The sequence below is a fragment of the Podarcis liolepis genome (assembly GCF_965112155.1).
Source record: "Podarcis liolepis genome assembly, chromosome: 5".
Lineage (NCBI taxonomy): Eukaryota > Metazoa > Chordata > Lepidosauria > Squamata > Lacertidae > Podarcis > Podarcis liolepis.
In genome coordinates, this window is record NC_139556.1 from 85475244 (window position 1) to 85499725 (window position 24482).

Consider the following 24482-nt stretch of genomic DNA (forward strand, 5'->3'; position numbering starts at 1 on the left):
AAATATCATTCTGTTCACACCCTTTTTGGGACTCTACCACTTCAGACTGCAGGTGGAGCTTATGTTCAGACTGCCAAACACGCCCCAATAAAAATGAAATGAAAGAGAGAAAATTAATCCCTATATACAAAAAAATTAGCAACTTAATAAAAAAGAAGACACATCTTTACCCCAGTCAAGTTATCAGGGAGTTTTTGAGAAGGGGGTAAGCAAGACCTGTGTTTTGAAGTGGTATGGCCTCTGCATGGTTGCTTCTCCATTATTTTGCTTAATATTATCATAGTCATAGAATCATGGAACCATGCAGGGTCATCTATTTCAACTCCCTACAATGCAGGAATCTCAGCACATGGTCTCCCATCCAATTTGAAACCATACTGGACCCTGCTTAGCTTTAGCAAATATGCTAGGGCTGTCATTGGCTTTCTAAGATCTCTGACAAAATATGTTCCAGACTGAGCACCTTTGACAAAGTTGGAATTAAACCTAGATTTGGAGACAGAACATATGATCTACCACACCAAGCAATGGACTCTCCTTTCAATGTGTTCTGTTGTGATTCAGCTGAGTACTCAATCTATATATATACTGTAATGACCTGTTAGGCAAAAATTCATATAATCACCTAGGCTACAGCCAATTCACAGATTTCCGCAGTGATTTCCCCCCCTGCTTCTTTGCCATTTTTTATACCAACTGACAATGCCAGATCTCTGCAAGGCTTTCTAGGTGAGCAATTAGTGTTTAATTTCAAGAAAAAGAGAAATCGTTTGGATCATTATCAGTGCAATGCTGTGCATGTCTACAGCTAAACTGTAGACATAATTCCAGGTGATTGTGAATAGGGTTGCAATATTTTTATTTATTTATTATTATTATTTTGAAACTAGAAATATTTTCCTTTCAGCTTCAGATTTTCAGGAAAAGAGCTGATGGGCCTAGTGCTATCTTAATATAAAGAATTGTTTTCCAGCATAAATAAAAGAGTGAATAAAATGAATGTTAGATCAAGTAAATCCATACTTATAGGAATGGGGGGAAATGCCATTTTTTTCTAAAAGGATAGTGGTGGATCCATTAAAATCAATAAAAATTAGTCACATTTGTTTATGACTAACTAAGCCCAGATCCTTCCCATAAAAACTTGAATACAGAAGAAATGGGCAAAATCATATTTTAACGTAACTACCCCCAACAAAAACCTTGCTTTCTCTACATAATGAGAGAAAGTTGACAATTAACAGAACTCTGCTGGTGCAAACAGTAATTAGGATCATCTAAGGTTTCACAAGCTTGCCAAGTGGTTGAACTTTGACCTTGAAACTGATAATCACAGTAACTACTTCAGATTCTCAGCACACTTTGTACACCTGAGATTTTTGCTGGCCATCTCGCCTACGGTGATCAGTTGGTCTTACATCAAACATATTGATTTATAAAATCCCTGAGTCATAAAATACAGCAATAACCTGTATCCTCAGAAAGTCATACATTTTCAGGCAACATGCAGGGTTATTTCAGGAGATTTTATTTTGCGGGGTGGCAATGGGGGATTTGAATGATCTTAGGTCCTCTTTGTACTGTGAATCATATCATATCACTTTAAGCAGTCATGGCTCCCCGCCCCTTCCAAAAAAAAGAAAAGAAAGACTCCTGAGAACAGTCCTTTGTTAAGGATGCTAAGAATTGATAACAGGCCCCTCTTCCCCTCACAGAACTACAATTCCCAGAATTCCCTGGGAAGAGGGATTATTAAACCAGTTCTGTAAGGTGAATGGGGAGGGAGGTCTCCTAACAACTAACAGAATCATAGAATTGTAAAGTTTGAAAGGCCTGCTACACTAGACACCCTTAACAAACTACGGCTCTCAGCATTCTTTGGAGGAAGTCAAAATAGTATATAATACTGCCTTAAATAGATAGCACAGAGCTAACTCCTGCCTTAGCTCTTGGGGGATTTCAGGCAATTTGTGACAACATTCGCTTGGCTTTGAGATCTCACTTTCAATGCTATCGGAAATATTTTTGTACCTGTCCTTTTTTAAGCGTGCTTTAGTATGCTTTGAAGATTCTGGCTAATATAGGATTATTTTAATTTGCTGGACAAAGACTTAGAAAGCCCAATTGCCCAGCTGCTTATTCTAGACACCCTGTTATTATGCCCTGCCTTGTTCAATGCCCTGCCTTGCTGTTTGTGTCAGTTAGGGGAAGTGCTCTTGTTCCAGCCGGCTTTCCCCATGCTTTGCACTTCAGATTTGAAATAGCGAATTCTTTTTTAATCTACTGAGCTCAGTTTTACATTGCTTAGGTTTTTTGATCATTACGGATAGTGGTATTTCAACTGTTGTGGGCGCTGAGTAACACAAACATGTTGCAGGTATGAGGCATAAACAGCAGTGGACCATGTGGTGGCATGAAGAGGATGAGGGGTGGGGCAGCGACAGCAGGGGCAGCGCGGTGTAAACGTGCCAACAGGCACACCATATTGGCTCTGCATGTGCACTTGCACCATGCCAACCTCACTTATGCCCCATCCCTCACCCTCTCCATCCTGGCATGCAGGGGTGACTCAGCCAGGTCAGGTGAGTGGCACAGCCCCAGCACACCATCTGCAACTGAGCAGACATTTCAAAACAAATACAGCGGTACCTCGGGTTACAGACGCTTCAGGTTACAGATGCTTCAGGTTACAGACACTGCTAACCCGGAAATAGTACCTCGGGTTAAGAACTTTGCTTCAGGATGAGAACAGAAATTGCGCGGCGGTAGTGGGAAGCCACATTAGCTAAAGTGGTGTCTCAGGTTAAGAACAGTTTCAGGTGAAGAACGGACCTCTGGATCGAATTAAGTTCTTAACCCAAGGTACCACTGTAAATAAACTAAGCAACTAAGCACTGTAAGAGAGAGGAAGGACAGCAAGGCCCCCTCATTCAGCTGGGCTCTGACCAATTGCCAGTTGCCTCTTTTCTCTCCCGTAATTTTCTTGTGCAATTGTCACAATACCTGTGTTTTCTTTTCTTTCTTTCTTTTGGTCTCTCTCCCTGCCCTCTTTTCCTTTTGTTTTGAGCCCATTGCATTTTAGGCTACTGCTTTAAACTGAACTGCTTGAAGCACAGGAATGTGATATATAAATCTTTAAAAATAGCTCAATAAACACACACGCAAACTTGGTGGCCTCTTATCAACCTCTTTGCACAACACCACGCCCCCCAGTGCTGGAGAATCTGCCATACTCTCACCCTCCCTCCTGCCCAACGACTAGCTTTTCCCATTCAATGCAAAGAGTTCTTGTATTCAGCATAATACATAAAACTGAACTTCCGTCAATACTCAGTAGGTAACCATTTAGCATTTCACTTTCCATATTACATCAGCAGCAATCTGAATCTCCACAAAAGACACCATTCTATCACCGGTTGTGAAAACCCTTCATCCTGCTCACAGCGTTGCAGTTTCCATTAATAATACTTTTATAACATAGGTGAAGGGGAAGTAATATTATTCTTATATGTCTTTGACACCTTGGAAACTTTAAAACCTTTTGTTCCATTCCTTTAGTAGAAGGTTAATTAGTAAATTATACCAATCATTCAACTGTTTTGCTATGACTGTTTAACCATGAAAACAGGAGACTAAGAGGAGAAATGATTGCCATCTTCAAGTATCTCAACAGCTCTGACCATCTGAGTTATTCCTGATGTCTAATCAACATCTCCTTTCTTGTAACTTGAATCCATTGGTTGAGGAGAAAACAAGCTTCCTCTGCCTTCTACGTGACAGCCCTTTAGAGATTTGAAGATGACTATCATATCTCCTCCCAGTCTCATCTTTTCTAGGCTAATAGTCCTAAGCAAGATGGGATTTACTGAGGTCCTCTGCTTTCTATCCCTGTGTTGTCTGTGCTCATCTCTTCTGCACCTATGCTGAAGTGATGCATGAGTTCCAGGGTTGCTAGGCAACCGATATTTCTCCACCGCCCCCATCTGTTCACCAGACTACACCTCATCCTCCTCACTTGCTTACACATCACACATCCCAGAGAGGGTCAGGATTCAAAACATTGTTTGGAGAAACTGAGCTCTACAATGTGGTTTAGCACAAGCCCTGACCAAACATCGCATCCATTTGTTTCAGAAGCACTCTAAAAAAAATTATACTAATTAGAAGTATTGAAGCATTTTCTCAGGGGGGAAAGGAAGAAAGCATCTCTCCTGTAGATGTAGATAATCTCATTTTATCCCATTCCTTCCAATATTCTAATAATGATGCTGAAAGTGATAAATCATCTACGCTAATTACCCATCACTCAGATTAATGAATGAAAATAGCCACTGATACAATGACCCACTTCTGAGAAACGCGAAACAACAGATTTGTTCATTAGCAACTCAATCCCCAAAGCATTATGAACCAATAAAATCCGACTATTATATGGAGAAATGTTATAGCTATATATTCGTACCCCTTATGCAAAGCGGGTATTAGTGTAATTTTTAACACACGAGAGAAATTGCCTGCACAAGGGAACAAAAAATATAACTCGGTTTTAGCCAAAAAAAGTATCTCTTTTAATACAAAATTTCATTCTCATAAATTTATTTCCACTGAATAAATAAGATCGCTTCACCATTTTCAGGTGAAAATTGCACCCTATATTGGAGTTGAGATGCGAGTATAAATAAAATATAAACATTATTTATAACCATTTATTCCCGCTATACTTTGATGTGTGCAATACTGTATTTAAAATGTGTTCAGCACCTTGTCATGGTAAGATCTGCAGTTTAACCTGCTCTGTACAATACTGAATGGTGTTCATGCGTGTGTTGTTATCAATAGCTGCATAATGACTGCCTTTCAGACTATCTGGATCCACTTTTCCTGGTTTATAATTTTGTTTAACGCATGCAAGCTTATCTGTACCAACAACTTTTTTTGAGAGAGATAGAGAAAAAAGTGCTTAATGCAATAGCAAGAAAATCTATATTGTAAAGACAGCTGTGTGTAATAACTCAATAAGGTGGGAAAGACTGAAAGATGGGTCGGATCCAACATCCCTCAACAAATGGGATTCCCATTCTCCCCTTTCTTCTGCAGCCTCCCTGTCTGTCTCAGGGGACTCCCCAAACTTCCACAGTAGATTTTGGGGGTGCATGAGGGCTCCAGAGGGAGAGGCACGAGAAGTAAATTGAGCAAAAGCGACACCACAATTGGATATCATAGACTTTTTTGAAGAGCTTCCAATATCAAAGATTTGGGCTGCAATCCTAACCCCACTTACCTGGGTGTGAGCCCCATTGAATTAATTGGCATTAGCGTCTGGGTAGACCTAGTTAGTATTGAAGTCTTAAGGACCAAGAATAACTTCAGGAACCCTGATAGGTTCATTCCCAACGGGTCACACACCCTATAGGTGGGCTTTTTGCATCTCCTTGACCTATGACTTCAAGACACATAAAGAACCTCTGCTTCTAGGTGGCCATAATGCTCATTCCATCTGTGCCCCAATAGAAACATATTCTGAGTTTCCTGCTAGCCAACCTCCCTGGATTCAGCTCTCTTCCTCCACGTGGGCCTTTGGGATGCTGATTCCCTGCTATGGGGGAAAAGGATCACAGCCATGTTTTCAGATACAGTACACAGAAAGTTAACGTGATCAATCTAACCCCGTTGGCAGCGTAAGGATGCTTTCTGTAGTGTAAAGTTTTTCACAATCACCCCACAGCTGAAAGGTCCCTAAATTCAAATCCAGGTGTTTTTTAAATCCTTTTAGGGAAGCGGTCATAAGTATCAGAGCCCATCCTTTGCACACAGAAAGCTCCAAGGCTCAACCCCCTTGCATGTCTTCCATGCATGGCTTTCAGGCAGCCTGCAGAATCGCTGTGGGTCAGAAGATAAAATATGCAGCGAGATGCGACCCGACAGCTTCCTCTTCCCCCATCTAGGCCCATCCCCTGCGCTGAGGAATTCTCAGAAGCTAAGCATCCAACGTGACAGCCTCCCTATCTCGTAGCAGACTTAATGTAAGGGTTAATCCAGCCCTGGTCACAGCCATAACCCACCAAGCACACTGTTGTTGTTGTTGTTTTTTTGCAGAGAAGGTGTCAGCCTTTTGCACAAGCTTATCTTGGGGCAGCAAGATTATATGCAGCAGGCACAAAACCTCCAACCGCACATAGGCTACCTGTAGGTCATTTAATCAATACATAATATAAAAAAGCCCAAAGGCAAGAGAGCCTAAACTGTGCACATGGGCCTGTCACAATCCATAGTCTGGCATACTGAAGCCTAAATTCTGCCACAATCCCCCAATGAGTGATGCTGGGTTCTTTGGCTACAGACTAAAAAATAAAAGGCCCAGCAGGTTTAAACCATTTTACATTCTAAAGCTCCCGTTTTTAAAAACTGATTTGTACATGGTTGTTCATTGGGCGGCTCTACCACATGTACATAATATTATATATACCAGTTTTCTTTTTTAAAACAGTGTTTTCAAAAGAGCAGACTTTTCTTTAAAATAAAATGAGCACGTATATGACATTGTAGCATGGGTAAAAAAAGTCTGACCCTGGCCTAAATTGCTATGATTTATGCTACGATTCCTTAACAAGATTTGTTAGAAACAGCAATGAGCATTGGAAGCAGCTTTTAAGTGTTTTTCTCATTTGCAGCAGAAACATTTCATTTTCCCTGGATAACATTTTTTTTTCCAGTAAGACAAATAAAATATATATTTTGTAATATTTCATTTCTAAATACATTTCCCTCTTTTTCTGCATCGGTGTGCAATGTGTGTGTGTGCATGTGTGTGTGCGCGCACACCAGGGTGTGTGTATGTATGTGTGCGTGTATAAAAATCTTCAAAATAGAGGATTTCCCCGTTTCACATCCGTACACACCAAAGGAGCTAATATCCACACTTTCCCTTTAATTATATCTCTATCTCGATGTAAGGCATTAGTGACGTCTGCTGAATTACATTCAATGCGATGATTTTTCTATTAAGGGCAGATTCAAGAGTCCAAGTGGAAAGCACCGTTGATGGGCTGTGCACAATTCAAAAGTAACCTTGGGTCTCTGTGAGGCAATTGCTGGAGCTCTGTCGCCATCTACTGGCCATACTGGAAGGTGTGAGGTTTTTTGTTTTGTTTTTCCGCCACCAAACAAAGCTTTTTCCTTCGGCTTTATTCATGTGTCAACCCAGTTCTACAAGAAACAAGATACCAGCTAGATACCTTGGAAAGAAACGAAATAAACAAAGCATCTTTTCCACTTTCTCCCCCTCCCCCCCCCCCACCTCTCTCTCTTCCCCTCTTTGGTTTTATTCTAACCTAAAGGGCTTAAAGAATAACATGCTCCACACAAATCAATTTGGCAATGTCATAGCGACTGAAAAGTTAAAAGAAGAAATATCTTAAATAAGAAAATTCCACACACAGCACTACATTGTCTCACATCTCCAGCTACAGTTTCAGTGAAAACGAGTGTGAGATCAGAGAGGCAGAGACTTGAACTCATGCTATTAGGCCTAATTTTCTCGATTGTTTTAGTTTTTATCAAAAAAGGGGGGAGAAATGCAAACATGCCCAACAACTGCTGTTGCCCAAAATGCAGCAATGTATGCTTGCCATCCTGCACACACACACACACAGACACTCCTCTATAAATGCATTTCCTTCCATGTACTTTTAAATATTTTATCCAATTTCAACTGCAAATTGTATCTCATATTATCATTTCTTTTCCTCATATCCTTGCAGCGGAACATAATAATCCTAGCAATTAAAAGGAATTAAAATAAATCTATTGCATATTTTCATCTAGGAGGTGTGGGGGAAAACTCACCAAGAGAGATGCATAACAAATTGAAATGGAGGGAGGGGAAAGAGAGAAACAGAGAGAGAGAGAGAGAGAGAGAGAGAGGAAGAGACTGGAAATCTGAATTCTAAAGTCCAGAACCATCTTTTTTATATATAGAAAAATTGCACCGAGAGTAGTTTGTTGTCCTATACCTTGCTAACATCACAGTGGATTGTTGTTAATAAAATAACATGTGGCCTTAAAAGGGGGGGGGGGAGGGAAGCATTGGTGTGAAAAGGGTATAGTTGAAGTTTTAAGATTCAAGCTTTTTCTTTTAACTTCTAATATATATCTATATACCTATATCTATATATTTTTTTCAAAACGTTTTATTAGGAAAGCTATACCAGACGCATCACTGTACAATGATTAAACATTACCTTTACAATTTATATTCACTTGAAAGTACAGAATAAATATATGCACAATTGTATTTGTGTGTGTTTGTGTGTTGTCTGCATTTGTGAGCGGGGGGGGGGGGAGAACGTTAGCACCTCTACTCAGAAGGAAGCCCCACTGATTTCCATGGGACTTACTCCCAGGTGAGGGGGCACAGGACTGCAACCCAAAAGGGCTTCTTTTACAGAGACACCGGTGGCAGCTGACCAAGCAAACGTCCCCCGTCCAATGCATTTGTGACGTCCGGTTCTCTTTTTAATTAGAGGTGCAGCTGTCCTCCAGAAAGGAACTCAATCAAATGGCAATGACCTTTCCTTCCCTGTAGGGCAGCCACAGAAGGGAATAAATAGACAGCTCCTTCGCTGGAGAAGCAAGCCAGTGACTTCCCCTCTGGAATAGACTGTGGTACCCCATCCTTGCGGTGGGGGGAGAGATGTAGAAATAGAACAGGGTGCAAGCAAATTGGGATGGCTAGGAGGCTGATTGGAGGGGTTTAGGATACAGAGTGGAACAGAATAAGCGTTTGGACTTGTGTTTGTATGTGAGAGAGAGAGAGAAAAAGAGAGAGAGAGAGAGGAGGAGGAGGAGAAGCCAAGAGAGTGAGAACATTTGGGGAAGAAAATGACCCCCCTCCCCACCACTGCCTGCAGTTCCCAGACATGCAGAAAACTGCAATTTTTTGTTGCTGTTCTTGTGGTTCTCTTCCCCACCCCAGACACCCACCACTCCTTCAAAGTAATGTACAGGTTATGTGCCATGATGAGGGAAAGAATAACCAAAGCCACAACCGATGTTGTCTTTTTTTAAAAAAAAATCCACCCCCCTCCCCATAGCATTAAAAAAAAAAAAGATAGAACGGAAAGGTTTCTGTTTTGTTTTGTTTGTTTGTTTTTTAAAAAACTACAACAGAAAAAAACCAAAAGCCTGCAAGAGAGAGAGAGGAGATAGAGTAGCGTAACACACATAGAATTTACTGTCATCAGGACCGAGGCAAATAACCCCCCCTCCCCATGATACTAATTATAATAATATTCGTATACCTTAGACAACATGGCACAGTCAAAGTCTCCATTTTTTTTTCCAGTATAAAAAAATAATGATTGATTAACATCTGCTGGCAAAAGTCTGCAAAAGGCACTTTATCGATTCATGATCATCTGAGAAGGGCCTTTCCTCCAAACCATCATCTGGCAGGGGGAAAGCACAGAGCAGTATCCTCTAGTATCAGCATGCGGTGGTTGGGGGGCAGGAAGGGCGGGGAGCTGAGGAGTGGGGACTCGGGGGGCCGTGGGGCGGGTCTGGGATTTGGCTGTAAAAGCTAGACTTTTGTTTTGTTTTGTTTCAAAACCTATAAGTGGTCTTCTCCAGGACTTCGAGGTAATCCGGCTTGGTTTGGAGTTTGGCCCTTAACTCGAGGTATTCGCTTTGGGGGGGTTGGTGGTGGTCTGGGAAGCCCTTACCAGCCGAGAAGAGGAGGGTCTCTTTCAGCCTGGCGTCCTGCTGCAGGTCTGGATATTGCATGCCAGGGGGGTGCACGTGAAGTTCCTTTAATTTGGGCACCGTGCCGTAGAGGCAGTCCACAAAGCCCACCGTGCACGGTGGCGCCAAAGGCGGCCTGTCTCTGCTGTCTAGAATGGCACCACTAGGGGGGAAGAGCACCACCCCACCGTTCTTTTCGTGGTGGAAGACAGGCGGCACCAGCGCTAGCTCCCCCAGGAGAGGCAGCCCCCCTCCAATCCCCCCGCCGGGCGGGTGCGGGTGATGGTTGGTGGTCACTATGGTGTTGAGCTGCGAGCTGGACACGGCCAAGCTCCACTCCTTCTCCTTCTCCAGCAAGGTCCTGTAGCAGCTGCTGCTCCCACCGTCCTTTGTGGGGTCGGCAAACTGTTCCCCTGCACAGCCAACTCCTCCTCCTCCACCACCACCACTACCAGCACCACCACCACCTCCCAAAAGCATGTCCCCAGGTTGCCCCGGCTCCCCCGCCACCACTTCGTCCTCCTCGCGGGGCTTGTAGATGGGGTTGTTGCACATCTGGGTCACTGGATGCGGGATGTAGTCGTAGACGTGCCCCACCGGGGGTGCCTTTTCCGGGGAGGCGCTGAGTCCCCCGCCGCCTCCGCCGCCTCCCTCCTCGAAGAGGTGGTGGCACTGCATCTGGATGCCCGTCAAGTCGAGGGTCTCCTGCCGCTGCTTGTTCCGGAAGGGTAGCTTCTTGTGACGCCTGCGCAGGACGAAGGCGAAAAGGCCCGCAGCAATGAAGACCGCCGAGAAGAACAGTACAAGGAGGCTGAGGATGAGCACGGAGAGGGGCACCGGGCCTCCCCCAGCTGGGGGGAGCTCATAGGGTGACGGGCTGGTGGGGCTAGGGTGGCCCCACGCTGGAGGGGCTGGCGAGGCAGCTGCAGCATGCAACATCTCTGGGCAGAGTACCTCCAGCTCCACAGACCGGATGTCTCTGTGGGTAAGGTTGTCTGGGCTGGCACAAAGGACATCCCCCACCATGATGACGGAGCTGATGGCCTCGATCCACTGCTTGAGAGGCACCAGGTCACACGTGCAATCCCACGGGTTGAGCTTCAGGTCAATCTGCACAATGGCGTTGAGGTGCTCCAGCACGCCAGCCACGGGCAAGTACAGGAATTTGTTGTTCCTCAGGTTGAGCCTGGTCAGAGAGGTGCCTGCAAAGGCATCTGTAGGCAGGTTCCTCAGGAGGTTGTCGTTGAGGAAGAGAAGCTTCAGGTTGGGCATGAGACTGAAGGCAGCGGGCTGGATCTCCCTGATCTGGTTGTACTCAAAATACAGATAGTGCAGGCTCTGCAGACCCCTGAACATGCCTGGGGTCAGCTTCTCAATGTCATTGCCGTTCAGGTACAGGCTCTTCAGGTTGGGCAGGTTGACAAAGGCCCCGTCCTGAACGTAGGAGATACGGTTGTTTCCCAAATGCAGGAGATCCAGGGAAGAAAAATTCCAGAAATCGGAACGGTAAATTTTCTGTATCAAATTACCACTCAGGACCAGCTTCTTGGCATTGACGGGCCTGGGCAGGAGCTCGGAAATATTGTGGAACCCTCTTTCCTTGCAGTTGACTGTCAGGCCCAAGTCATTGATGTGCAAACTGCATGAGCAGCCAGTGGGGCAGATGATGGGGATGGGTGGCCTCGTCTGGTAACCAGCTATTGGGGGCTGGTTGGGTGCAGGGTATAGGCCTCGAGGTGTCGGGGGTGGCTTGTGTGCCCTGGGCTGTTTGGTGGGCCTGGGCTGCTTAATGGAAGTTTTGTATTCGACAGAGGAAGCAGTGAAATGGAAAGAGGAGAGCATGGAAGAAGGCTTAGTAGGCCACGCGTTCTCCTTGCTCGAGGGCAACTGAGGGGCACCGATGCTGACCAGCTCTGAGTCAGACAGCATTGGGCAGAGTTTATTCCTCTTAATTTCCCTCAGGTCCTTCCCGTGGAAGTGGAAAGGGGTCTCACAGGTTATGTCTCCCACAAGGGCAGTGTAAGGGATGCGCTCCAGCCAGCTCTTCAGCTGGACAATATCACAGGTACAGTTCCACGGGTTCTCCTCCAGCTGGATCTCCATCAGGCTCCTGCCAATGTGATCCAGCATCCCTCGGTAGGAGAGCACTTTCAACCTGTTTCCACGCAAGTCCAAGTGAGTTAAGGACACCGACTTAAACAAATTGGTGGGGAGGATGGGGATAAGGTTGTCGTTTAAGATCAGGACCCGGAGCTTGCTCAGGTTTCGAAATGCCCCGCTCTCGATCCGCTTAATGACATTATAATCTGCCTGCAGATATTCCAGACTCTCCAAGCCCAGGAAAGTGTCGTTTCTGAAGATGTCCAATTTGTTCTCATGCAGGTACAACCTCTTCAGGATTCTGAGGCCGTTAAAGGCTCCCGTCTGAATGTCTTGTAGTGCGTTGTTCCCCAGGTTGATCGAAACGGCGTTGTTCAGGTGGAGAAAACTGTTCGTATATAATCTCCTCATGGAGTTCCTCTGCAGGTAAAGTTTGAAAGGTCTCGACCAGGACTCCGTTATCTGGCTAATATTTATAAATCCCTTGTTGTCGCAGTGTATGTGAAAAAGGCTTTCTTTGACTTCACAGTAACAAGGATCGAAGCAAGACTCCTCAATCTCCTCCGAGTCCTCTATCAAGGGGATAGGGGTAGTCCACGCTACAGCAATTGTGCTTAGAAGAATAATCCACAACATCCTTCTCTTACGGGGAGGGTCGGCTGTCGGAGACTTCATGGTTGCGACGGATTACAAAACTGAAACAGAAATGAAAACACAAAGGGATTACGGTCAATCAGCATTTTATCGGGCTATTTTTATATTGAACCATGCATCTAGAGCATCTAACGGGGTTTTGTGAGGTTACTTGGAAGTCCATTACAAAAAAGAAAAGAAAAGAAAACTCTAGCATTGCTCTTTAGAACCTCTCCTGGTTTTGACTTAAGTGATACTGAAACATCTCATCATGCAACAGCCTTCTTGTTTCCCCATCCTGCTCACCCCTCTCCCAGGCTACTTGGTGAATGACACCCTCATGAAAAACAGCAAATGAACCTATAGGGCCTATGTTGTGAAACATTTCCCCCGCCAACACAAAGACAAGGAGTGTTCAGGAGGAAGCATATGGGAGATCATCTCAGTCTTACCTCAACACCTGCATCAATCACAAGAGTAAGGAGAGATGAGGTGCAGGAAGAGATTTTTATCTGGCACACACACACACACACACACACACACACACAAACACACACAAACACACAAAACCATGCAGTCTATACATTGCATTCTCATGAACACACAAACGCTTAACTTGGAAGTTGTTGTGTTTTTTGTTATTCAGGCAATGCTCATCTAATGCTATGATACAGCCATTATTTAAGGAAATGGGGACAGACAAGTTCCCAGAGCCCCCATCCCTGTAGGAATATCCGTAACTGGGATTTTATCAGTATACAAGGTTTAGTACCAATGCCTGCTTCAATACCGGGGGTTGGGGGAGAGGGAGAAGGAGAGAGAGAGAGAGAGAGAGAGAGAGACCCTTCTCTCCCAAGCACACAAAATGGATTAATGCAACTGGTATAGTATCAGATAAATGCACACTCCATATTAGTCATTTCAGCTGATTAAATCATTTAGAGATGATTAATCTTCGGGAGGCACATGCCTCTGCCATCCACATACCCAAGGGGGAAAGCGGCAGTTGCAGGGCTACGGACGGAAAGAGATGGTGGAATGAAAGGGGGCAATAGGGATGGGTGGGGGGAGGCTCTGGACGTGGGTGTTTTGTGCCTGTAGAACCATCCAGGGATGATCCAGCAGGACAAAAGAGGAGAAGGAGGAGGAAAAGTAAGAGGGGGGAAAAATACCTTTACACTAAGCCCAGGAGAAATAACCCTTGCTTTACAGCAAAAGCTCACAAAAGATTCCTCTTGGAGGGGACAACTGGACCCCGTGACCTACAGCCTCCTCTACTTGGGGCAGCAGAGGGAGGGCATCTCTTTTTCTCCTTGACTCCTTTTGCCCAGATCATTCCAACACAGAAGAATAAATCACTGTTAAAGACTATGACTCCTGACAAGGATGGCTTCACAGCCCCTACTTGCTGCTGGTGCTGTTGCCCATTTCAAACGGGTTTGCCAGAGTCCTGGTATTTATTTCTGTTCTCTTCATAGCAAAGGAGCTTTACAGATATGGATTATCGTGCACTCTACACTCCACCCCCACACCCCAACACACCCATGCAGGCGAAGGGAATTCCTCCCTCCCCGTTATGAAAAAAGAAAGCCCTTAATAGCAAAAGGACCTAGTTAGGGAAAGAAATGGGAGGCGCAGGTGGGGGCAGGGTGGAATAAGAGCATTTCATTACAGAAAAATGAAATAAATCGAAGCAGAGAATCTATTTGCAAATGAAGGGAACTGGGGGACCCGGTGGAAGGAAAATTACCAGGCACGATCTGAATGAGGAAAGAAGAAGGGGAGAGGTCTGATTTTTTTGCTCTTTGTCTCAGTAGAAGATGGATAGATAAATAGAGAGAGAGATGAACGGACAGACAGAGAGATAAGCTACTTAAGTTCTTTTCCTCTTCTGCATTAAAAAAAGGGGGTAGAAAGAGATGCTCTATCCCAGCAGAAAAGCGGGGAGGGGGAAGGGAGGGAGAAAGAGAGATCGAGAGATCCAGAAAGAGCTTGTACTTACCGGTCCGAAGGAGATAATTTTTTTTAGCACATTTGGAGAGAGCCGGGAAAGGAGAGAGGGTAGGGAAAAAATAGCCAAACCCACTTGGAAAAATAGATATCTACGTACGGAATTTTCAACGGCTTTTAAAAAATAAAATAAAATAAGGATTGCTGGTTTCTCTCTTTCTCTCTGTTCTGGTTCTATACTCCTGCTGAGGGCTGAAGCAAAAGGAAGGGGGGGGGGGAAAGCAAGCAAAGATGAGACGTGCTAGGAATGCAATGAGGTTCCTTAGGATGCAGAGATGCTGCTTGGCACAGTCAATGGAGGAGGGAGGCAAAGGGGGCTGCTGCAGCCTCCTAGATCTGCCGCTGCCGCTGCCGCCGCCGTTGCCTTCTCTGGGTACCACCAGCTCATCTTTGAGAAACGAGGAAGGGAAGGTCTATGGCAGGAGGTTCAGGCTGGGGCTTCTCATCCTTTCGCTCCTTCTTCTACTCCTTCCCTTTTGTGTGTGTGTGTGTGAGAGAGAGCGCATTGTTGCCCCTGAATCAGGCTTCCCCCACCACCACGTCATGAATTTGAGCTTGAAGAAAAGGGGAACAAATGTAGGAGGACGCACTTGGCACCAGGTGGGGGGGCACGTCTGGGAAGCCCTGACTGTACTGGGCTTGCTTTCTACCCCCACCCGCCATTCCCCGCCAGGAGGAGGAGGAGGAGGAGGAAGAGTTATTTGGGGGATCAGGAGCGGGGGAACCCGAGATGATGGAGAAAGAAGCAGCAGCCAGGAGCAGAGGAACAATCCCGGTGGTGGCTGGGTGGTGGTCTCCTACGTCCGCCCCCCTCTGGAAGGGGGGAAAAGCCTGGGATGGAAAAAAAGGATCATAATAGGGGAATGTCCCCTGGGCCACCAAGTGTGCATATTCCAGCAAATCCTTGAGAGCTGCAGCCATTAAGGGGAGAGGAGATACCCGCCCCTCTCCACATAGCCAAGAACTCTCTCCGCTTGCTTCCAAAGTAGTAGGCTCAGTTGAGCTCGCTCGCGCGTTCTCTCGCTCTCTCTCTCCCGCCCTCGCCTGCAGTTCTCCATCAAACCTAAACCTGTCCCAGCAGAGGTAAAGGAAAGGGCAGCGCCGGGGGAACTTGGAGGAGAGACCTTCCCCTCTCTTCCTTCTTGCTTTCCTCGTCCTCCCCGCTCCTCTTCCTACTCCCCACCCCCCTGCAGCTGAAAAGGCTTCAGTCCACCCCACAACATCCAACAGGCTCTTATTTCTTCCCAGATATTTCCCCTCCCCTCCTTCCTCCTTTTCCAAAGCTCCTAGCCAAGTGTTGAAGCCACTTGGGTGACAATGGACCATTTTGCATCTTTTCCTTCCAGAGGGAAGAGGGGGGCGGCGGCGGAGGATTTAACCGCTCCGTTGCTGCCTCCCTCTCCTTATTTTACCTGCCTCGCCTCCTTTCCATCCTTTCCATTTCTCTCTCTCCCTCTCCCCTAATTGTGTTGGCTTGGACTTGCTATCTGACCCCAGAGAAGGAAAACCTATGCCTCGATTTCTGCCTAGATCCAAGGAAGGGGAGTCCCCCCCCGCCGCCGCCGCCAATCTCCAAAGGTAAATTGAACAGCTCTCTCTTTCCGTAGAAAGCAAGAAGGCAACCAAAAGGAGCATATCTGGAGCTGGAGGGAACATAGAGAACAAAGATGCCTGGTTACTAGAGTGCAGGAAAGATTCCCTAACACAATAAGCTCCCATGCTTAGTCAGCTTCACCTAGATTAAGTTGGCAACCATTTGCCCAAGTTCCCTTGAAAGTGGTGCGTTCTTTGGGCCCATCATCCTATGGCTTTCATAGACCCACTCTCTCCCACACGCCCCTCGCTTGTCAGAAGCCAGGTACTTTGGAACGGAATACCCCCAGATTTATTTTTAATAATGCCTCTTGCAAATCTATTTCGCTTAGGGCAGGGAGAGGCCGGGCAGGATTCCTCCCCGCCCGGAAGAGCTGGTTTTGGGTGGCCGCCTCCTGATCTCCCCCTTGAGGAAAGGAGGGGAGGTGGGGCTGGCAGGTGGCAGCTAGAGACATCCCTCGGAGACAGAAGAGGCTCCGCTTGCGCCTGGGAGGATGCCTCTGTCCCCACCGCCCTTGCAGACCACCATCTCTTCGGGGACTCTGCTACAAAGAGTGGAGAGCTGGCAAGCTAGGAATCCGATGGGACAGCAAGCACACCCACCCACCCCTTTCCATGCCTCTTTGCCCCGACGCGGGTTCTCTTAGGACCCAACAAGGGAGCAGCCAAATCTCTGCTCCCCACCGCCACCTTCAAATCGCTCTCCTCGCCAGCGCTGCTCCTTTTCAGAACCAAGTCCTGTTGCAACGTAGAAGTGGCGATCGCTGTCGATTACAAAGCTGCATAGCTGCTATTATCATTACAAAGCGCGAGAATCCTGCGTTTTAAAACGCGTGTGTGTTGCGGGGTGGTGGTGGTGGTGGGGGATAAGGATCCGTGAAATGTTTATGGAGTTGTTGGCGGGCGGGGAAGGAGATGAAAGGAAGACACTAAAATAATAACAGAAAAGAGGCCGGTGACAATGTATACATTGGAAGAACATCGGCTTGGTTATTATTTTAAGGGTCTTCCTTCCAGATCCTTCGGGGGGGGTGCGTCTTGCAAATACAAGCGAGCAACAATGGCAACAAAAACATCGCATCTCTCTCTCTCTCTCTCTCTCTCTCTCTCTCTCTCTCTCTCTCACACACACACACACACACAGTGGCCAAACCCCGCAATCGCGCCTCATCCCTCCGCCAGATCAAGAGGCGAAGGCGCAAAAACCCAGGAAGGACAGCGAATACCTAAGGAGATCCGAGCGCCGGGCTGGCTGCGAGGCGGAGCACCCCGGGTCTCCCCGGGCGGCGTGGCTTTGCGGGCCGACGGAGGAGGAACTCTTGCCGGGCTTCTTCCTCTCCTTTCCGGAGCGGCTGCGGCTCGCTGACCCCCATGGCGGGCCGCGGAGCGTGCCCCGGGTCCATGTCAGCCTCGCCGACCCGCCGCCTGCATTTCAGCGGCGAGGCGCGCACCCAGGCGCGCGCGCGCCCTCGAGCGCGCACGGAGACACCCTCACGCGCCCCTCCCCAGCCCAACGCGGCTGTCTGCTTCGCCGGTGTAATCCTTTTCCGTCGAGGCGGTTTTCTCTCCCCCACTCAAGTTTTGCCCAGGAGGAGAGAAGCGTCGGGGATCGACGGCGAGGAGAGAGCCAGGAAAAGCGAAGGCGCATCAGAGGAAGGAGCGCCGGGTGCGCGGCGCCCAAGCTGGGCATGGCGCCTCCGAGGCGAAAGCGCACTGCCTTGCTCCAGTAGGGCGCTGCTGCTGCTGCCGCCGCCGCCGCTGCCTTAAGCTTCCCAGAGCAATCGCGCGGTTCCCTCCGAGACGCGGGAAAGGAGGGTTGGGCGAGCCGGATCCCGGGTACCGGATCTCTGGATCACGCATCTGGGCGCCTGGCTTCCTCCACCTCTCTCATCTGTCGGCGAGGAGGGGAAACTCTGCCCGGAGCCTCCTGGAGTCCTCTGGAGGTGGGACGTCAGCCTTCAGCTCCTTGCTTTGCTCGCTTGTATCCTTCTCTTCTTGTCTGATGGAGAGAGAGAGAGAGAGAGAGAGAGAGAGAGAGAGAGAGAGAGAGAGAGAGAGACGGTACTAGTGGGTGGATCTCTTGTGCGAGGCGCACAGGACAGAGCAGGTCAGCTCCTCGTCCCAGCCTCAGGCAGAAAACAACATGGCTTTAAGGAGGAAGGGGAGAGGGAGAAAGCGCATCTCTTTTAAACAGCTGGATTTGGAGAGGGGACCGGGGCGGGGTGGGGAAACCAAAGGAAGCCCGCAGTTTTTGGAGATCTGCTGCAGTTCAGTTCTATGGAGAAGTCAGAGTTCCTCAGGAACCAGAGTTGGGGAGGTGGACTGTTTTGCAGGTTCAGGGCTAAGTTGGTCTGGGAATGGGAGGACGGAGAGGGCTTCCAGGAATGGGAGGGTGAAGCTCAGAGGCGTCCAAAAGGAGTCACCTGCAGCACACCACAAGTGCCACTTGATGATGATCAGGAATGAAAAATGCACACCCTGGTGACGATGAGAAAATGGGAACCTTCATTTATCTGTGTTGCATAGGGTGTGCCTTGCACCAACTCACTCTGTTCTTGCTCTCTGTTGCCTATGCTGACCACCAGAAGCTCTCCACTTTTCAAGCAAAGCTTTTCCCTCCTCCCCCCTGCTGAGATAAACCAGAGATTGAACCTGGCATCTTCTGCAGGGCCCAATTTTTTTTGGGGGGGGGACCCAGTGAGGTAGTTTAAGGCAGAGAGATGTGACTTCCTCCTGCAGGATGATGATGATGATGATGATAATTTATTATTTATACCCCACCCATCTGGCTGGGTTTCCCCAGCCACTCTAGGCGGCTTCCTACAGAATGTTAAACTACAATAGTCTATTAAACATTAAATACAATACATAATTTAAATACATTAAATACAATAGTCCATTAAACATTAAAAGCTTCCCTAAACAAGGTTTAGCAACTTGGATTTCCTTGCCACCCACCTCAACTTCAGGGAAACTGGAGGTCCTCTGGATGTTGATGGACTCCAGCGCCAATCATCTCTGAGGGTGGCCCAGGGCTAGTGAGAGTTGGGAGTGCAATAAAATTTAGAAAGTCCTAGGTTCCTCATCTGTGATCCCCTACTGCACAGGGGATGTGGTGTAGTGGTTAAGAGCGGTAGTCACGTAATCTGGGTAACCGGGTTCGCGTCTCCGCTCCTCCACATGCAGCTGCTGGGTGACCTTGGGCCAGTCACACTTCTGTGAAGTCTCTCAGCCCCACTCACCTCACAGAGTGTTTGTTGTGGGGGAGGAAGGGACAGGAGATTGTTGTGGGGGAGGAAGGGACAGGAGATTGTTAGCCGCTTTGAGACGCCTTAAAGGGAGTGAAAGGCGGGATATCAAATCCAAACTCTTCTTCTTCTTCTTCTTTCATAGCTCCTGGAACACCTCTACTTGAAACATTTCTTCTTTTTCTCCTGATGCTGTAGGACATCCTTAGCGAACATCAGGAGATGTTCTCATCAGTCCATCTAAATTACAGTGTGCAGCTCCTCAGGGTTTGAGACAGGGCCCTTTCCCAGCCAGACTTGGAGATGCCAGGGATTGAGCCTGGGACATTCTGCATGCTAGGCATCTGCTGTCCATCCTTGGCATGCAAGGCATGTGCTCTCCATCTCAGGTGCAACCCATCCTTGTTGGCAGAATGAACTGGCTCTGATTCCTCTCTTCAAAAGCATAGAATGAATTCTTGGCTTCCCCCATCATTTTAGAACCCACCCCATTCTCTTGACTGTAATTTAACTATTTTTTACTTTAGAATTGTTGCAACCTATCTTGGGAATTCATGGTGGTGAATTCATGGGTGGTGAATCTAAATCAGTGGTGGGGGTGGGGTGGTGATAATAGTAACAATAACATAACGCTCAGCAGAATCTTTCACCTTGATCCAAGTTCAAGTTCATGTGCATTCAGTTCTTGGCTGAACAGTATTCACATTTTTGGGCTGTACTCTACCTTGGGCAGTGTCCAGATATCAGCTTGCTGAGGTGAAGCTGGAAATGATTGTGTGTGTGTGGTCCTCTTTTGCAACTATGCCACCAGTTCTGATCCCTGTTCTGCTGTTCCAGCACACCTGATACGTAATACCTGAAAGAAAGAAACAGGTTTATCTCTGGAAGCACCAGAACAGTGTGTTTTCCCCACCCTTTGAATCATATTCCTTTGGAGGCAATGGAATTTCCATTTGTTATGCACTGCAATCACAAAATGGCACAGTCTGAAGCTAACACAGAGGTTGTTATTCCAGAATGTTTAGTGCAGGGTAGATATTTGGTCCTGATTAGTAACATGATTGTTGTTGTTGTTGTTTTGTTTTAACAGGAGCCATCTTTTGAATTGAGCTAGGTCTGAAGATATTGGTCATACTCACTAGCTTAGAACAACATGGGCTGTTTGTAGTGTCATGGTCATTGTTGTGGGCTAGGATTGTGGAGACTTGGGTTCAAATCCCTACTCAGCCCTGAAGCTCAATGGATTGACCTTGGACAAGTTGCTGTTGCTTGGCTTGGCCTACCTTGAATTTTATTAAGAGATGATAGATAGATAGATAGACAGACAGATAGATAGATAGAGAGAGAGAGAATTGTAGAGTTGGAAGGGACCCTGAGGATCATCTAATCGAACCCCCTGCAATGCAGGAATATGCAGTTGTCGCATACAGGGATTGAACCTGCGACTTTGGCATTATCAGCACTATGCTCTAACCAACTGAGCTGTCAAGGACAAGGTGGGTGATGATGAAAGAATCATGTATGCTATACTGAGCTCCTTGGAGGAATGTGGAAATAAATAAGCAAGCAAACTGTCTTGTGTAAGAGAAGAGTTTCTATATACATTGCATTTTAAATCTCTCTCTCTATAGATATCAATTTATTATGACATTTATAACCTACCTTACCTGTAAGGAGCTCCAGGTAGTAAACACTGCCCTCCCTGTTTTATCCTCACAACATCCCTGTGAGGCTGAGAGAGCGATTGGCCCAAGGTCACTTAGTGAGCTTCATGGTCAAGTGAGAACTGGACCCCTGGTCTGCCAGGTCCTGATCTGACACTCTGACCACTGTGACACACTGATTGCCATTTGCCTTCATTATCACCTGAGGTCGTGAGGGGAGATCTCTGAGTGAATCTCTTGTGGCTCATCCTGAGGGATGGTGGAGAGAAGGACCTGTGTGGTTTGGAAGAAACCAGCTCAGATGCATAGCAAGGATGGAGGTCTTTGCATTGAGGGACTATGCTCAGAGCCCAGCAAGAAGTTTGGGAGCCAGGTAGATCCTGAGACCATCAGCTGACTATCCCAAACATATAGAGCTGTTGTCTATTCCTTGAACCTACATGCTACACTCGCAAGAAGGAAATCCCTGACAGAGGTAAACATAGAACTGAATCTTCCCCTGGTGTACTGCATTACTAACCCTCACCCCATCCCTCTGAGAGTATTTTGTTCCTTATATAATCTCATCAAAAATATTCATGATAAAACAATTGATCCTTGACTATATGAAATAAAATGGTGTGGGGTTTTTTTGTGATATTAGGAAACAAAACACACAACTCCAGCATGTATGCCCTTTAGGGTCCTACTGACCTTGAAATATATATTTATTATTATTGGTGATGGTGCTGCTAACATAGAATCATGACTGCCGCTGCTTCTTTTTAAAACTAATCTATGCTGTGCTGCCTTTGCAGCCCGTTCATCCATCTATCTGTTGCTGATGTTTAAAAACTATCGATTGCTTTATGGCCACTATTTTTTTATTGCTATCAGTTGCCATGAGCCTCAGCAGAGAGAGGGCAGGTTATGAATCTGAATAAATGCCTTGTCTTTCCAGGAAATAAAAGAATACTGACATGGTAAAAATTAGATTAGCAGGGAACCATAATTATCAGCAGATCTCCCTGAGTTGCAGCTGGAAATAGTAACCCTCTTTTGGCAACCTCCCCTCTTAATTATGGTGTTCAGGTGACCCTGCCCAGCCTTCTAAAAGGATCACCTTTGGGCACCCTTTTGCACGAACCAGATAAGGGATCTGGCCTGGGAAGTGCCCCTTTTCTGAGAGCATTATTAGAGCATTGCATTTCCACCGGAGGCCACCATTAGCCTCACTGCAGTCCTCCTTAATGCAGTCGTTTAATGCTCCATTCAATCTGCTCGGTAAAAGCAGACCTGCCTTTCCTAACAGGTCCTCCCCTGACACTTCTTTGGGGAAGATCACCAGGAGAGAGGGAGAGAGGAGTGGGAAGCTCACCACCAAGCAGTGGAGAAGATAAAGCAGCTGAAGGGAGGAAGGAACTATGCCAGGGATGAATCTAGGGAGTGACAAGGTCGGGGCATTTGCAAGCACCCAAAGATCTGCTGGCAGAAGACTGCCTCACCGGTGCTGTTGCTATTAATGTAGGCAGGCTCCACAAGAAGCCCAGTGGCAACGCAATATAGTTCACAAGGTGCATGTCCCACTTCTTAATGTTCCTATTTATTTGCATTTATGCCCCACCTCTTTCTCCAAGGTTCTCAAGGTGTGGTGTCCATGGTTCTCATTTAACCCCCTTCTTGTGAGGTACATGAGGCTTAGAGGCAGTAGCTGACCAAGGTTACCCAGTCATGGCTGGGTAAAGATTGTAATTGTGATCTTTAGGTCCTTGTCCAGCACTCTAGCCACTGCACCATGCTGCTGGATCAGATCAAAGGTTTATTGAGTTTAGCATCCTTCTTCCCACCAGCCAACCTGAGGCCTCCAGGAAGCCCATGGGGCATGAAAGCAATAGGCTTCTCCTACTGTTAATCCTCTACAACTGGTGCTGAGTGGTATACTGCCAATGAACTTGGTTGTTAATGACTGGTAGCCATTGATAGATCCTTCCTTCATGAAGTTGTCTAATCCTCCTTTAAAAGGTATTGAATTATAATGGCTTTCTCTACCAGCCTAGCCCCTGGGTCCACCTGCCTCTCCCAAACCAGCATTCTCATGGCTTCTACAGGGCAATTGTTTAGATGAATCAGTGCTGGCTTATGTCATTCAACCATGTATCCTGAAAACTTAAGAAGAGTCCTGTGGGTTCAAGGCCATCTGCAATAGTGGCCAAAACTGTGGAAACCTTTTGGGGAAAGTGTATTTCTGAGGTTTGATGGCTCATAACACCACTTTTTTATAGTAATACCATAAAGTTATATATCAATGGAAAGATAATTTAATGAAGAATGTAATGCAACAAAGTTTGTTCAATTATCTGTATTCTATAAAAAGTTATAGTAAAATAACCAGAAAAGGGAAGCACAACTTGCTTAGGTTGATATACTGTAGCTTTCCTTCATTTGAATGTAGTCAATGAGCATGAGTGTTTAGAGAGTGCATCAGGTGCTATCAGCCATCAAACCTCAGAAATACACTTTCCCCAAAAGGTTTCCACAATTTTGGCCACTAGTGTATTCTAGCATCCCATATATCACAGCAGCCAACCAGGTGCCAACTGTGACTGTGAATTCAAACATACCAATGTTTCTCAATAATATTTAACATACAGGTCCCCATAGCTTGTCTAGAAGGAACATAAGAAAAGTTCTGTTGAACTAGGTCAAACGCCAGTCTAGTCCAGCAATTTGCCTCCCATGGTGGCCTGGCAGAGAAGACTACAAGCAGACCACGAGTACAATTGTACTTTCCTTCTTGTGATTTCCAGCAATTGATATTCAAAGGTATACTACCTCTCATGCTGAGTTTTCATGCATCCAGTTTGTCTAGAAACAATTAACAGCCCTGTTCTCGTCCATGATATTTCTTTGTCTTGATTTTCTCCTTCTTTAAGACTTCTTTAAGCCTGGGCCTCCTGGATATTGCTGAATTAGAATCCCCTCATCACCAGCCAGCTTAGCCAGTAGCAAGGAATGATGGGAGTTGTATTCCACCAACATCTGGGGACCCCAGGCTGAAGAAAAATGCTCTACACCAGCGGTTTTCAACCTGTGGGTCCCCAGCTGTTGTTGGACTACAACTCCCATCATCCCTGAGCTCTGGCCTTGCTAGCTAGGGGTGATGGGAGTTGTAGTTCAACAACAGCTGGGGAGCCACAGGTTGAGAAAGGCTGCTCTACACCATTGGGAAATGGTGGACTATCATGATGGCATGACACGAGGCAAGTTCTTCTAGGTGTTTAAGAGATAGGAGTGCAAAACTTGATACAGCCACAGAGGCCATCACCCATTCACCAACTCAGCTAATTTGGTCCTGACTCTCTAATTTGCAAGAACACAGTAGGCCTCTGACCTAGATGCCCTGTCCTCTGACACCAGATATATAGAGGCAGCTTGTAGTTCTTTATTAGAGAGGAACTGGTACTCTGCACATGGCCAGACACTGTCTAGTCATCATTGTATTACTGCAGATGTTAGA

The 24482-nt window shown here is 46.6% G+C and overlaps 1 protein-coding gene and 1 long non-coding RNA gene across 7 annotated transcripts in view; one reads left to right on the forward strand and one right to left on the reverse strand.

Moving 5' to 3' along the window:
- SLITRK3 (SLIT and NTRK like family member 3) overlaps positions 1-18945 on the reverse strand; it is a 40702-nt gene extending 21757 nt beyond the window's left edge. Inside the window, exons 1-3 of one of the 5 annotated variants that reach the window (XR_014526365.1) lie at positions 17301-18945; positions 9300-12533; positions 1059-7206 (exon numbers count right to left, since the gene is read on the reverse strand). Coding sequence is in view for 3 of the 5 variants with exons in the window: in XM_083504001.1 (XP_083360127.1) it covers positions 9601-12513 (2913 nt within the window). In the remaining 2 variants the exon portion in view is untranslated. Of the gene's footprint in view, positions 1-1058; positions 7207-9143; positions 12534-14473; positions 17264-17300 lie in introns of those variants that run through there. The other 4 variants (XR_014526364.1, XM_083503999.1, XM_083504000.1 and 1 more) reach the window with 4 other exon arrangements.
- Positions 17899-24482, forward strand: part of LOC310707492 — a 63896-nt gene continuing 57312 nt past the window's right edge. For both annotated transcript variants that reach the window (XR_014526507.1, XR_014526508.1), the window contains exon 1: positions 17899-18017. This is a non-coding gene — a long non-coding RNA (uncharacterized lncRNA). The remainder of the gene's footprint in view (positions 18018-24482) is intronic.